This window comes from Amphibalanus amphitrite, unplaced genomic scaffold (assembly GCF_019059575.1).
Source record: "Amphibalanus amphitrite isolate SeventyFive unplaced genomic scaffold, NRLGWU_Aamphi_draft 000830F_arrow, whole genome shotgun sequence".
In the NCBI taxonomy this organism is placed as follows: Eukaryota; Metazoa; Arthropoda; class Thecostraca; order Balanomorpha; family Balanidae; genus Amphibalanus; species Amphibalanus amphitrite.
Window position 1 is genome coordinate 213551 of NW_024882324.1, and position 15978 is coordinate 229528.

The 15978-nt window shown below is 46.9% G+C and overlaps 1 protein-coding gene across 3 annotated transcripts; it reads left to right on the forward strand.

The window, feature by feature from the left end:
* The first annotated feature begins 1694 nt into the window (after positions 1 to 1694).
* LOC122366783 (E3 ubiquitin-protein ligase RNF113A-like) lies at positions 1695 to 8910 on the forward strand. Of its 3 annotated transcripts, XM_043339376.1 has the most exons (9): positions 1703 to 1725; positions 1886 to 2083; positions 2208 to 2315; positions 3035 to 3105; positions 3384 to 3472; positions 4089 to 4212; positions 4880 to 5096; positions 5476 to 5659; positions 6912 to 8910. In XM_043339376.1, the coding sequence occupies exons 3-9, from the start codon at positions 2222 to 2224 to the stop codon at positions 7093 to 7095; spliced, it is 963 nt and encodes a 320-aa protein (XP_043195311.1). In that variant the 5' UTR covers positions 1703 to 1725; positions 1886 to 2083; positions 2208 to 2221; the 3' UTR covers positions 7096 to 8910. The 3 variants fall into 3 exon arrangements, with proteins under 3 accessions (XP_043195309.1, XP_043195311.1, XP_043195310.1); XM_043339374.1 differs by lacking the exon at positions 1886 to 2083 and having other exon boundaries at positions 1695 to 1719; XM_043339375.1 differs by lacking the exon at positions 1703 to 1725 and having other exon boundaries at positions 1790 to 2083.
* Positions 8911 to 15978: the final 7068 nt, after the last annotated feature.

Consider the following 15978-nt stretch of genomic DNA (forward strand, 5'->3'; position numbering starts at 1 on the left):
CGGCTGCAGCTGCCGAGTGCTGCTCCTCAGACATCCTGCAGGAGAAGACAGCTGTTAGATTGATATGCTGCAAAGGGCATCTTTGAAAATATTATTTAAGTCGACATCAACAGGTCATTTTTGTAATAGTTAAAGTAGACTTATCTTCCCTGGCTTATCAGGGTTAACTAATAGATATGCCACTTCTATATCTTCAACTAGCAAGCCTCCCTCATGATGGATAGTACACACAGCCAATGAACCATGCAAAATGAGCCATGTACTGTCCATTGCACCTTGCACCATGCAGACATGCAGGCATCTACTTCATCAAAATGGAGAGCACATCCTTACTTGAACTATTGTTCATGTTTTCCAAAGTTAGGCTCCTAGTATATTTCTCTACTTATCGCACTCTTTAGCCAGCAAGTTAGCTTTAGCCAGAGAAAAGTTAAAATAGCCTAGCTTCATTATATGAATAATTCCTTATTAACTGCATTTATAAATTTTGGAACTATATCTTAAAACAGCAATGATATATCAGATAGGTACTACCTGATGTTGTAGAACTTGCATGGCAATGTAATGGTATGCATAATTAGTTTACCATGGACAGATCTGCTTACTTGATTCTGACCTCAGTGACACAAAAGCAAAGTCTACCTTAAATTCATTGACTGTCGCAAAGACATCAGGTGCCAGCTGCCTGTTGCAGCCATTCAAGCCAGTGACATCATCATAGTATGCTCACTTTTGGGATGACTGTGAAAACAGGGCGCCTGGGGCGATTTGATCAAGGCTCTTGAAATTCACTTGCACAAACCACGTGACAACCACAGTGTAGAAGGCGTAGAGAGGGGGAGAACTTCTTAATAGCCATGTGACCAAATATGCCCTCCACCACCTCCACCACCTCCAATAGTCCCACTATTGCTTTAACTATTTCCATTTGCTTTATAAGAAAAAAATGGCTGAAATTTTTTGAAAAGATGTAAATGATGCCAAAACCCACGCTAGCTTCCACAATGGAGTTCAAGTTGAGACATGCTGAACAAGATTCAAGCACAGAAATGTGCATTAGCATTTAGCACACTTCCTCATATATTCATTTCATGCCATAGTTCAAGTTGAAGAAGTTTGAGTTGAGCTCAGCCTTCTCATACCAATACAGGATCAGGATCCTTGAAATTCAAGATTACATTACTTGCTAGATTTATACAGGCGATGTCATTATCTTCATTTCCGTTTCTGCACTATGAAGTTGCCATGATTCGCTTGAAATTACGAAAATCCGTCCAACACTGGCATAATTACCACCATAAAATATAAAATAATAAGAACTTCCTACACAATGAATTTTGTCGACAACTACGACGCAGCGTCGTTCACCATTTGTCGATCAATCGATCACTAAACTACTGCTGTAAATGTTTAAGGATACAAATGACGTATTTGAAAACTATGTCATGAAATAATTTGAAATCGAAATCAATTCAAAAGTAAACAGGTAAAAAAATTGCCCTTTTAAGTATTGTCAAATTCCATCACTATACCTATATGTGATAAATTTACCACAAAAAGCATGGTCTTTTTACACTTACCATTATAAATAGTCTGTGTTTTAAGTTTCACTTAATTATGACAATAATTACGCAGTACAGGCAAAAGCTGCGCAAAGGAATTTTGCGAGATGTAAATAAATATCTAATAATTTGCGCATGCTATTATTGATATTCATGGGTTTGGGTTTGTGCATAATGTTGAAATAGTTTAAAAATTGTTTGGATTAGACTTAAATTGATGCCGTTCCATATATCATCATTGTCATTAGATTTATCACGTGTTTTCAATTGGATGTCATTTTTGCCATAAGAGTGCTGACAGATCATATTTTGAACCTCTACAGCATGCCCGCAGTCAAAGGCATATGGCCTTGTCAAAGGCGGCGGAACGGGGAGAGCACCGGGGCACTGTGCCCCCCTTTGATTTTGGCATTTTAACATTAGTCCTATTGGTGTTGCATGGAAAAAATGGGACCAAAAGTCAGCAGTGCCCCTCTTAACTGAAGGTGTTCCGCCGCTACTGCCCGCAGTAACAGATCAAGGTCAGTGGTAGGCATGAGATTAGTTCCTATGCACTGTCTTTTGAAATATACCTTCCTAACTTTTTCTGTAGTGTTCCATCTTATTCAACTTATTTTTAATCATTTTTTACTGTGTTTTTTTCAGAAGACAACATCACGATGGCAGATCCTGTGCCCAAGCCATGCACTTTTTCATTCAAGAAGGGAAAGCAGAAGTTCAAAGCCAGAAAACGGCAAGCATCTGGTAGTGAAAGTGAGTATCTGTATAACATTATCAATGTGAATTGACATGATGTAGTCTTTTATAGTAGCCTAAGGCTTATGATAAAGCTGTGAGAGGTTCATTTAGAAAGCTGCCCTGTGAATCAATATCAAATGTGGTGGTGCTGTGCTTGATTGTGTCACAAGTGCTGCAGAGTTAATGACTCCAATTCTGACTCTGGCCTTCAAAAACCAACTTTGACTCCAGGCAAAACTGATGACTCTGTCTGACTGACTGACAGGCCTGGCAGGGCTGCAGAATCAACAAATTTCCAGTGGTTCTGACTCTGGCTCCAGTTTCCAAAACTGAATCTGACTGAGACTTTGGCTCTGCAGCCCTGGTCACAAGAGTGGCATGTGTATTGTAGTCTGTAGATAGTCATGTTATGTTAGAAAACATTGATCTTTAGTTCAGATCATATTTTGTCTCTGATGTTATCCTATAGGTACTGTTCTGTAGCCCATCACTTTTTTGTTTTTCTTGGTTTGTTGTCAAATGCCAGATTTAATGAATTCATTGATTCAGCATTCAGTTCCATGCCCATTACACAATGCAGATATCTGTACCTATTTCATGTCTTTGTGTCTGTAACATTATTGTACTGGGGCTTGGACTATGATGGTAATGTGGATACTTATATTGACTTTTCTAGTGATGAAATAGGTATGCAATGTAACCTTTTTTGTAACATGCTCTTCATGGATTTTCAGGCAGTGATGATGATACCAGGGTTATCAAGGTTGAGAAGAAAGCTGATGCCAAAAATCCTATGATTCAGACGGTATGTATGATGGAAATCAAAGTAAAATTTAAATATTTTGTGTGAAATCCAGCTTATTGTTAGCTGCCTTTAATTCCCCTTTGGTCTGATACTGCATCTGTCTCTGCCTCTGCTTCACTTTATCGGTGTATGTTAGGTACTAGATGGAACTGTAATCTATAAATCACATGATCAACAGGACTAGCTCCTTGCTCAGTTAAGGCCATTTTGCAGTACCTACTGAATGATTCCAGGTTTGTTTCTCAAAATGCTGAATTACAATTGTTTGTTTTTTTCAGTCCAAGACAGTCAAGTCGGCCAAGGTATCGAAGCGTACGAGTGACAACGAGAGTTCAGACGATGACAGTCATATCGGTGTATCGTATCGGTAAGTGAGCTATCGGTAGGTAGTCTCGGTGTGTGTGCTAGTCAGCTAGTGTCGGATTAGTTTCATTCACTGCAAAAGTTTACATGAAGAAAATGCTACACGATTTTAATCTATGAATGACGACGTTAACTTCTCCATACCTATTTAACGCGCAAATATGTCACTTATCTCTATGAGCTGAGACCGTAAATTAAGGCTAATGGCTCAAGTATATCTTGGAATGACTAATATGTTTTAAGTGACTTAAGTTCATCGCCAGCAAAATATCACAAGAGCTGCTATACGTTCATCCATTCTATGTCGTGTGTTTTGTCGGGCGTTCGTCCGGTCCCAATGCCTCGAACCCCTCCCCTCCTCCTCCCGTTCTCCCTCACCGCCGTTGGACGGCTAGATCGGCAGCACACGGCTGTCCTCGCTGATCACCGTGCTGTCCAGTCCAGCCGCGGCACCATTACCCATGAGAATTTCTCTAAGCAACACCCACGATGCCATTAATTGTGCTCATTGATTGTGTCGTAAGCCGTAACTGTTACGCAGCGCCGTGACTCCCGTCGCTGTGCGTTCTGTATCGCTTTTCGTCCCCCTCGTTCACCCGTCTCTGCCCTTGTCTGCGCAGGTCCAAGCGCACGGCGGCCCGCGAAGGACCCAACGACATGGGCGCCACGGCCACTGTGGAGATCGACACGGAGCGAGACCGGGACGACCAGGCCATCTTCGAGCGCGCCATGGCCGTCAACAAGGTGGGTGTGGTGGCGGCGCTGCCGGGATGAGTCGGGTCGGGGTGGCAGAAGGGGACGGGTGAAGGGGCGGCGCCGCCGGGCTGAGCCGGGCCGGGGTGGCAGAAGGGGACTGGGGGAGGGTCTGGTGTGGCGGCGCTGCCGGGCTGAGCCGGACCGGGGCGGGGCGGCCGCATACAGAGAGGGGCTGACCGGAGGACTGGTGTGGTGGCGGCGCCGCTGCCGAGCTGACTGCGCCGGACTGGGGCGGCCGTGCGCTGAGGGACTGGGGGAGGTTCAGTGTTGTGAGGGAGCCACTGTGCCCTGAGGGACAGGTACCGGTGCGACTGCCGGAGCGAAGGAGTGCTTGCTTCCTGGCAGGGAACGGGCATAGTGGAGGCCTTGGCAGCTAAATATGATTGACTCCGAAATTTCTACGTGAAGCTAGTAGCTTATTGCTGCCGACCTTGAATGTGTCGTTGTGCGATATACTTTGATGTGCTTGTTGAATATCTGATAAATCTATGATAAGTTTGATATGACTATGAAGCAAGAATAGGCCATCCACGTGCTCGTCAAATATATATTCCGTTACATGACAAAATCCGAAGACGCCGGTCGTTGGTAGAGGTGGAATTTATTAGTTGACTGTCCCCCTGCCCCCCTCCCCTCCCCCTCCCGCCCTCTGAAGGAGCTGGAGGGCAAGGCGGACGACAAGGTGTACCGGGGCCAGGCCAACTACGCCCAGTACATCTCCAAGCGGGACACGCCCCAGGGTAACGCGAGTAGCGGCGGCGTGCGTCACGGCCCGATCCGCGCCCCGTCCAACATCCGCTCCACGGTACGCTGGGACTACGCGCCAGACATCTGCAAGGACTTCAAGGAGACCGGCTTCTGCGGCTTCGGAGGTGAGAGCTGAGCGGGCCGGTGTTTGAGTCTGGTAAGGGAGCGCTGGCTACCTAAGCACCTTGACCTACCTTCCTATTCTTTAACATTTTCATTAAAGGGACGATTATCCGTCAGTTTTCCTCTTCTTTTCTTTGCGTAATTGTATAAATCGTTTGCTAAAATTAAACTCCCGACTTCATTTCCGATGAAAATTATATTTGCCGCTATAGATGAAATCATCTGGCCCTGAGAATCCCAAATTCATTTGTCCCAGTGTCCAGGCCATCCACCCACCCAATCCACCGGTGTCTTCCCCCACCCCAACCCTGTCCGCCTGTCTAAAGCCACCCCCGGGCCCACCTGTCTGACCTTTCCACCCATCCTCCTCCCCTCCGTCAGACTCGTGTATCTTCATGCACGACCGGACCGACTACAAGTTCGGCTGGCAGCTGGAGCGAGAGATGGACAACCAGACGTACGGCGCGTGCGACAACGAAAACTACGAGATCAGTGACGACGAGGACCACCTGCCCTTCCGCTGCTTCATCTGCCGAGAGAGCTTCAAGGACCCCATCGTCACCAAGTGAGTGGCAGGTTCCGAGGGAGGGGAGGGGGGATACCTTTGGGGGTGGGTGGGGGTGCAGCCTGAGTGTCGGTAACGCCGCCGCTGCGCGATATGGGGTGCTGTTTCTATCAGATAGGCTGCTAGACCGCCGGCGGTCACTCGTTCCATAGACACTGGTGCCGTTATCATCTATGTTCATCGCGTCTATTGATGATGAGAGCATGGCTTGGCTTCTTTTAGTTCGGTAAATTTAGTGCGGAACCGGCAACGGTAACAGTAATTCATTTTAAGCTCCGCCGGTAATTTTTGTTTTATTTAAATCATGCGCAACTTCCGCCCTCAGCCGAATATGGAAGGATGCCTACCTCACTCTCCAGCGAATCGAGTCAATACGGGTCGTAATTCCACCTTTACTGCCTGTCGTGTCACCGTTATGGGCTTACGTTCGATTGGCTGATATTGATGTTGGGAATTAGTGGACTGACGGGAACAGCGCCGGCACTGTGGAACGGAATTACGATGGCCGCCATAATGTCAACGGATGATGGGATGGATGGCTGCAATATCGTTAGTTGACAGGTTGTTGTGCACCTGATATCGACCGCGTTGCCGCGGGTCAGTTCGGTAGTTAGGGCCATGGCGTGTCCAAATTAACGGGTCCAAAAAAATCGGGAGTTATTCTCTGCCACGATCTGAATGCAATAAGGTCTGGTGACCAGAACCTGTTTCCATGGTTATTGTCCCGAGCCGAGTCGGTCATTTGACCCTGAGTGATGTGCTGGTTTATTGGAAACTAGCGGCGAGCAGTGGTTGCCACTCTACCCTCCCCATCCACCCACCACCTCCTCCCTCTCGGCTGTCTCCAGTCGCGCGAGTCATCTGACCCGGGGTAACTTGATACCCCGGTCCTCCTCTGCGCCCCAGGGAGCGGGCGGCGGGGCTCTGATTTCTTGGAGAAACACGATCCTTTAACTAGTCGTTTAACTAGTTTAACTAGGTAGTTCGCGCTCCCTAAAGCTCCAATAAACAAACAAACAATATCGTTTAATTAGGTTTGCGATAACATAATTCCTGTGATAAAATTTAAATGATATATTTGTTATCAAACTGTTTCTTTTGAAATGCATGGTCAATGGAAATGTTGACTTAATTTGATACTATCTTATCGTTGTTTGCGTGACAAAACCATCGGGCTCTGTTTTCTTTCGTCAATTGATAGGTAATTTATTCCCCTGTCGTCACTCGCTTTGCCTCGTCCTGTCGTTCACAGGTGCAAGCACTATTTCTGCGAGGGGTGCGCGCTGAAGGAGTACAAAAAGTCCAAGCGCTGTTTCGTGTGCGGTGTGCAGACGCACGGCGTGTTCAACGTGGCCAAGGAGCTGCTGGACAAGCTGAAGGGAGCCGGCGGAGGAGGCGTCAAGGACAGCGACGATGACGACGATGATGACACGTGACCTGACCCGGCTTCAACGTTTGTGTGTTGTAACGTTTACTGTGACTGAATATGTTGTTTCACCAAAACGATGACAGTGTCGTGCTATTTCTACGTGTATGGTACATGAACGTTACTGCTGCAGTGTTTTTACGCGCAGAAACTGAGCTCGTGTCATTCTCGCCTGAACCTGCGCCCTGCGATGTGTCGGAAGGATCAATTCCTTCGAATGACTGTGATTTATCGTCACACTGTCTCGTTGAGGCTTGGGGTCATGAGTCGCGAGCCTACATTAGTTCACAGTCACGGAGTTGTGAGCAGCAGACGGCGTAAACGCTCGTGGCGCTTTATGTCATCTTCGCGCACTCGTCGCACCTGTGTTGTCACAGATGTCACAGGTCCGGCGGGAGACTCATTGCGTGGTACCTAGGGGAGAGTGGGGTAATTTGGCCGGTGGTGTAAATTGGCCGCCCCCACCTGTACGAAAGCTCATAAAAGTGAATGAAATAACTTTAGTCTCTATTCATTTGTCATCGGCAGAACTAACTCGAGAACAAATGTCAAAACTTTCCCCCTCTTAGTTTTATTCAAAATTAATAAAAGGTGAATTACGTTAGAAAATGGTAACTTTTACTTTTGTTTAAAAATTTGTATAACATGTAGTAATTGGGCTGTAAACGAATTCGAACATTATAGCGCCATTTTTGAGGGTGTTCAGCGGTTCCAAGAGCAATTTCATCTAGTTCTGTACAGCCATGACGACTTTATAGACAAAAATTTTCAGAATGGCAATGTGGGGTTATTTGGCCGGGACTAGCGGGGCAACTTGCCCGGTGCGCTCAGAGTCACTATGCTGGGTCGGCCGAGTTGTCATGGTCAATTATACCATAAAGGACATAATTCATGACCAGCTTTGACTACCTTGATGCCATATGTCCTATTGGACAGCTGTAAGGGCATGTGACGTCATCAAAGGTTACCTAACGCTTTTTTGCTAATAAATACTTACAGAAAAAAGATACAGCCGCGCAAATGGTCTCATTGTGTTCAGCTCGTCAAGGCGCATCGAATGATATACATGATGACCTTGAACTCACGTAACCTTGAGGTCAAGCGACCTGAGGTAACGTGACCTGAAGCCAACCATGACCTTGACCTTGACCTCTCGAGGTCAACACACACATGTTTCGATGCGGAATGACGAGAGAATTACAATGGTACTTTTAGTTTTGGCCTAACTTGATTGCTTCAAAAGTTATTCGTAAAAAAACTGTCATCGCATCTAGAGCCGCTATTTTGACTATTTTCGACCCCTGTGACGGCTGAGTCAACCTCCAAAATGCTTCAAATGCGTCGTAGGACACGCGTCATTGCTGAATGTGAAGCTGACTCGCCTATAACAAAAATCATGGCCTCAAACTAACACCGGCCAAATTGCCCCACACCCCCGGCCAAATAACCCTGCTAGTGGGGTAATTTGGCCGCTTTGCAGACCTTTGTAATACGCCTCAATTTCAATATAAGTAGTTACTCAATCATTTCAAGTTTACAGTCCAAGAAAGTAAAATGTATGCCACACCTGTCAGCGTTGAGAAAATGCAGAAATGCGTTGTCGATTTTTAGTTACATCGTTTTCTAAAAAAAAGCGGCCAAATTACCCCACTCTCCCCTACTCAATTAATGGTCGTCTCAAACTTGTGAGGACGGGGAGTAAATGCGCACATCGACTTGTAAGGACAGGGTTGTATGACGTTGCTTTTGACAGGTTTTCCCCTCGCTGAATGTTGTGTATGAAACAAGTGCTAAAAGGAAAAGAAATAAAGCTGACATGTTTTTACTTTGGTCGCTTTGGCTAATTGTTTTCTTTCCGGATGTGGTTCAGATTGTCGGAAATATGATGTAATACGTTGAATGGGGCGTAGAGGCGAGTGTAATGAATAGTGTGTCGCAACGCCCGGCGCAAGGATATTGATCGTTTTTAACAGTAACCTGACTGTAGTTTGAACTACACTGACACAGCTACATGAGAACTTTGGGAAGGATAACCGTCGCTACCCGCAGCGCGCCCTCCGCTGAAGGAGTTGCAGCTGGAGGTGTTGGACTCCCTGCTGTTATATGGTACTCCAAGCGACAATGTTATGGAATATCGACGTCATTTGTGAGCTTAGACCGAGATTGACGGCGTTTAGGACGTGCGTCATGTCGCCATGTGGACTGTGGAGCTTATTGAGACATGCCCAAGCGCTGGGCTTTGGTACCTGTTAAGTCGACACGTCTTTGATACTAGAATCAGTGCGCTAACTGGAATTACGATCGTCTCAGTTAAATAAACCTAAATAATGATTACATTTATATCGTGCAAAATGGACATAAATGGAGGTCCAGGGATGCATGGACCTGTCGTATTGCAGAGTGATGGCTTGTTTAATCGATACACTCCCTGCGTTACGGACTGACGATGGGTCTGTCCGTGCCACAAACGCGGCACTTTGTTTCCGAGAGACCCGGCCGTTACGAGCCGTTCGACTTCGGTAGTTCATTATGGCGACATTCTGAGTTCGAGTACGGACCAGTGGTGCAGGGCTGTGATGGTCGCATACCGTCCAGCTCAATGTGTGCCCTCACTATAGGAATACGGCAGTGTGTAAACCAGAGCGTTCACGTCCTACATGACACTTTTCCTTTTGAGGCTCACTTGTCGGCTCGGCTCACGGATCGATCACGATCACGATCGATCGCGAATCGGCTCACGGATCCACAATCGTCCTAAAGTTGTGCGTTTTGTTCGGTGTTCATATGGTTGCAGATATTTGTCGAATGATGCAGCATTCAGCCTCAGAGAATGTAGTGATAGTTTATGTATAACCTTTCCGTAAGATTTGTGTCCTAGTTTTAGTTGCAGCCCTCTGTCCACTTCCGTCGGCTGCTAAGCATCAATCACTACTCTTTTAGTCGGCTGCAGGCTCAGAAAACCGGACTGACGGCGCTGGCCGCGGCAGTTCCGGCTCTCTGTCGCTGCCGTTCCGGCTCTCTGTATGTGCGGCCTAAGCTCCCTGCCCGTCTGTGTGGGTGTCGGACGGACGATCGGGACTGCCAGTTCCGCTGTATACAGCCTCAGCTCCCAGCCAGTCTGTGTGGGTGTCGGACGGACGATCGGGGCTGCCAGTTCCGCCTGTGCACAGCCTCAGCTCCCTGCTCGTTGGTGGTAGTGTCGGACGGTGTCGGGATGCGGCCCGAGCACCGGTTCGCTCCGGCGCGGTCTCGGCAGCCGCGAGGTAACCATGACGACTAAACGTCCGTAGGATATCGACCGAACCTGGCTCGGAGCGGCGCCGGCCCGTCCGTCCGTCCCGGCGCTGGGGGCGGCGGACGGACCTCAGCGGCGGCCGGTTTATCTGTCCAGTGCTCTATCCGGTCCACTATCCAGATCTCGGCCTGGTCCCTGTCCGGTCCCTGCCCGATCTCTGTCCAGACTCTACCTGGTCTGCTCCTACGGTCTACTGCCCGGTCTGTCGGGCCTCTACTTGTTCTGCTGCTCACCTGGCCGGTCCGTGGTCCCCGGTCACGGCTTACCGGAGACCGTACCGTGCAAAAACTAGAGGCAGGCGGCAGCAGATGCATACCGTGAAATAGAATCATTCCAAATAAAGAAATGGGCTAGGCGATACAACACAGCATTCACCTCATTGCGTTAGCACTGTGTTATCGGCAGCCTCATCCGTTGTAGGTAGACACTTATGACTTAGGTATTGTTATTTTGACAAACCGAGAATCACTCGAAAATTGTATACTTAAAGGAAAAGTGCCACCTTCGTGAAATATGAAGATATCGTTGCTTTTCATTTTAACATTATTATTTTTCATGTTCTTTTTAAATCTGGTGCCTGAACTGCATAATTCGCAAAAAAGTATGTCAAACTATTTAACATATTGGTACTATGTTGGTACTCTCTACCGCACCTTCTGTATGATGTCATAGCGATGACATCACACTTAAAGGGACCCTCCCACCTTCAAAAAAGTTAATGAATTGGCATGAAAGTGATGTCGCTCGGTTCAGAAAGAGCAAAAACGAATATCTACCAAATTTCATCGAAAAATATTCACCGGTTTTCAAGATATTAGACTTTTACTTTTGTTTACTTTTTGGGATCTCCGCTGTTCCTAGCGACTTTATGTGACAGTGCGGCATTTGTTGCGCGCAAAGCAGCATATACCACCGCGTGCTACAAAACGTTTTAGTCAAACATTTAACGGACGTTCGAAAGCCTGATGACGTCATCAGATTCCCGTAATGGTTAAGAGATAGGGACCACGCTGGTCCCACCCTGCAAGTTAAGGGAAGAAATTTCTTGAACACCATAAAGCTGCGGGGGTTGCGACCAGGATAAATGGTGGTTTCTGAGCCTGGCCGCAAACTTGGCTATCTCAACTCAAAACTAATGTTAAGGTGGGAGGGTCCCTTTAAGCCAATCAGCCTTCAGAAGACAGTCTCGTCGGCTTGTGTCAGATTAGCTGATTGGTTAAAGCTGAGCTGATTGGAGCTGATTGGTTAAAAAACCAAAGCCTCGCCGCGGGTGGCTGTATTACAGGATAAGAACGCATTCCTGGGATAAGGACGCATTCCTGGCATATTTTCTTTTAAAATTGCCGATACCTACAAATGGAGGCCGAAATCGGCCGTAAGGTGGGACACTCTCGGGGTTTTCGGACACGGGCTACAAGATGGCCATCTCAGTTTCAAACCCCATGTTAAAGGTGACCCTTTTCCTTTAATGGTGTATTATTACAAGCGAGCGCAAGCGAGTCTGCTGAACATAACGGAAATATCAGTAGGTATGACACAAGATTACTTTACTACTCGTATGACCAGTTCGGGCTGGCCAGTTAAGAAAAATTTATGTGTCTGTACCTTAAAGAAACCATTTTACAAATCACCTCTCTCTCTCTCTCTCTCTCTCTCTCTCTCTCTCTCTCTCTCTCTCTCTCTCTCTCTCTCTCTCTCTCTCTCTCTCTCTCTCTCTCTCTCTCTCTTTCTCTTGGATGCCTTCTACCTCAGTTCTCGATATTGGCTTCTACTTTTGATGCATCTATAGTAGTTGACCTTCTCGGCAGGTGCAGTTGTTAAGACTTGTCGTGATTTGCATCATTCCAGTTTAAATTTCTATCGAATCGTGGTACTGGTCTGGAGCATGGCGAGGGGGCTATGTGTTACGCTGTGGTGATAAATTTCGTCCTTTAAAAACCTTCACATATGGAAGCTCAAAATGTGTAAACAAAAGATGGCACAATTTGTAAACGGGCGCGCAAGAAAACGTGCGGAGGCTGCCGTCCGGTTGTCCATTTTTACGATTTATTTGATTTATTTATTAATTTGCTGTGGCTTCCACGTGTTGATGAGGTCATAAACATAAAATTACTTTATTAACGATGATAATAAGCAAAATATCGCTATGCAGAGCTTATTTTAGGCATAGGCGGCGGAACGGGGGGGGCACCGGGGCACCGTGCCCCCCCTTGAATTCTGCAAGGGGGGCACCAATAGCAAGGTGCCCCCCCTTAAATTTGATGTATTAGTACCAGGGGCGGATTCGGGAAAACTCCAAAAGGAAGGTCATGAATCGAAGTGGTGCCCCTACCTATACCCAAAATTAAAACCTCAACGGATTTCGGCCACTCAATTTTGGTGGTGCCCTATTTTCAGTTTTTATATTTTCTTTATTTTTGGTTAGTCATGTGATGACTGGTGCCCCTGCTAGGCCGCTGGTGCCCCTGGAAATACTGTGGAACCTAACTACTCTGCCCCCTGACAAGCCTACGGTGGGCCCTGACATGACTTAGGTGCCCATGGGCCCTGACAGGCCCGTGGTGCCCCTGACAGGCCTGTGGTGTCCTTGCTAGGCCTGTGGTGTCCCTGGGCCGTGGCAGGTCTGTGGTGCCCCTGGCGAGCCTGTGGTGCCCCTGTTAGAACGCAGGTGCCCTTGACAGGTTTGTGGTGCCCCTGGCAATCCTAAAGTGCCAACGACAGGCTTGTGGTGCCCTTGACAGGCCCATGGTGCCCTTGCGAGGCCGGTGGTTCCCCTGCGAAGCCGATAGTGCCCCTGGCAGGCCTCTGGTGTCCCTGGCAGGTCTGTGGTGCCCCTGGAAGACCTGTAGTGCTTTTGCTAGGCCGATGGTGCTCCTGACAGGCCTGTGATGCCACTGACAGGCCCGTGGTGCCCCTGCTAGGCCTGTGGTACCCCTGGCGGGCCTGTGGTGCCCCTGTCGGCTGTCAGGCCTGTGGTGCTCCTGGCAGGCATGTGGTGACCCCAGGCCCTAAGTCATGACCCATGTGACCTCCCCCCTGGGATTCGCCAATGATTAGTACCTACTGCGATGGCTTCTTGGGAATTTGATACATGTAGGATAAATGGAATTTATCAAACGACAATAAGGAAGAGACAAACACATAGGTACTTGAGGATCAGCTAAAAGTTAACCACACATACGGGGGTGAACTGCCATTTTCGTTTAGTAAAAAAAAAATAAAAAAAATCATCGTGTCAGGGCTGTGACGAAAAATAAGTGGCCTTAATTCGATGAGAAAACAGGATTTGGGGGTACCCTAGGTTAGGCTCCTCGAGCTGGTGCCCCCCCTTGTCTCAAATCGTTCCGCCGCCTATGATTTTAGGTACCCTAGCGTCCCTAGCGCAGCCAACTGCAAACGCTTCCTGTTGAGGACTGCGAGACGTGCGAGACTCAACTTGAGCTTGAACTGTAACTGAGTTCAAGGTAGGTTTCTTATAGGCACAGTGTATATAAATACGTCTTATAGGTATCTTGGGTGAGAATGCATGGGACTGGGATTGCGCGGATTGCGCATAACTGAGGTGAGGTAGGTACAGTCCACAGCAGAAGTAATGTGTGGTTTCAGTCCTGGGTACGTTCTGCTTCTGAAGCCTAGGAACGATTAGCAAGACTGCAACGAGACTTTAAATGTAGCTTACATGTATATTGTATCTTCACCCTTGCAGCTACAACTTTAATCTATTGACGTCTTCTTTTCAATCAGTCCGCATTTAAAAATCGTCGGTCAAAGCCATCCGTTGAGATTGGTAAAACCAAAAAACCACACATTACTTTAGCGGTGGGCTGTACCTGATATCAATATGACCCTGGTTACTGGTTTCAGGATTGGACCAAAGGAACTCGAAACACTACCTAGCATAGCATTCATCAGCTGAACCAATGTTACTTTACTACTAAGCTCATAAGCTGGACGCTCATCTGTTTTTTTCTTCTCCTTTTTCAATGTTTGTTTTTGTTCGTTCTTGTTCTGACCGGGATTTAAAGTTAGAACATTCGGTTACAACTGGTTACAGCCAATGAGCCATGTTATCATCTTGTTTCTTATCGTAGGTATTTTGATTTGAATGCATAGGCGGATCCAGAAAGGCGATCTCGAACACTGACACTTGGGAGTCATACTCAATAGGTACTCCCAAAACAGTTTCCACTTTCCACATATTAACCCTCGTACGACCAGGCCTTTTCTCATAACACGAACGACCAGGGGGGGGGGGGGGTTGTTACGACCCCCCCTGGCGTTTCGAAACGGAAGGTCGTAGAGCTTAGCGGAAAAAACCAACGGATTGCTCTCAACGAGATCTCGCGATTGGTGGTATATTTTTTGGTCCTAGGTCAACATTTGACCTACTTATGACCGGTCAAAGGTCAAATTTTCCGAAAAAAATCAAACTTTTTCAACTTTCCGCGGCGATTGCGGCAAAACGGTGGGAGATATCGACTTGAAACCTTCACTATCGTGTTCCTTGATCAATTCTCTATCGTTTGGTATGTATTTCGTTTCCCTAGCTCTAAAAATGGCGCGTTGGGAGCGCCGGAAGTCGGCAAGGTCACAGTCGGCGGCAGAAATTCGAAAAATAAAAATTTAAATTTTTGAAATCTGATTGTATTTTTGGATTTGGGAGGTCCATTTGCTCCCTATAGAAGCTAATATTGCTGCATATTCCCATTGAGGTGACAAGAATTAGCAAAATAGTGGTTCGGGCGCTTTTCAAAAATAGTACCGGACGCTGTTCCTCTTGTGACGTCATAGCTCCGTGACCTGACCTGACCCGGTCAATTTTCTTGCACCACACGATAGCCAATGCTTGCCCCAACATGCATGGGAAGTTTCATCATGATCCATCAAACAATGTGGGTATCACCGGCAGAAAACCTAGGGATTCGGCGCACACGTTTGGTAACTGTCGGCCGGAGGCTGTACCTCTTATGACGTCATAACTCCGTGACCTGACATGACCCGACCAATTTTTTTTCGGCAAAAGATGCGCAAAGGTTACCCCAGAGGGTATTGAAAATTTCAGCCCGCTACGACAAGCCGTTTAGCGTGCACTTCGAAAAAACCTCAGGGGGGGGGGGGTTGATACAACCCCCCCCCCTAGGCGTTCTAGGGTTAAAAAAACTCTGATTTCGATTATTCACTCACTGCCGTTCAGTTTAAATCAAGATTTTCCTACCAAAAGCTGCTCAGTTGTCTATCTATTCCATAAAAACGAAAGGTTTCATCAATTCCGAGTGTTGCGATTATACCCTGGCTGCGATTTGGGCGTTTGCCCAGGCTAAGGTTTTTCATCATTCCTGTATTTGCAATGACCCTCACCTCACCAAAAACGCTTTTGAATATCTGAACGACCCAAGTCATCCTACACTGAGACTTCAAGAAATTCCGATGACTTGATGAGGCTTATTTCAGTTCCCTTAGTCCCTTCGCTTCAATTTCGAGAGAGCTAAGCTAAGCAAACTCCAATTTGTCATTGTGTCATCTCTCCCTGTATATTTGACATGTCTTGCGTGGACTATATGTAGATATCTAAGCATAATGAATATGAATTTCTTGCTA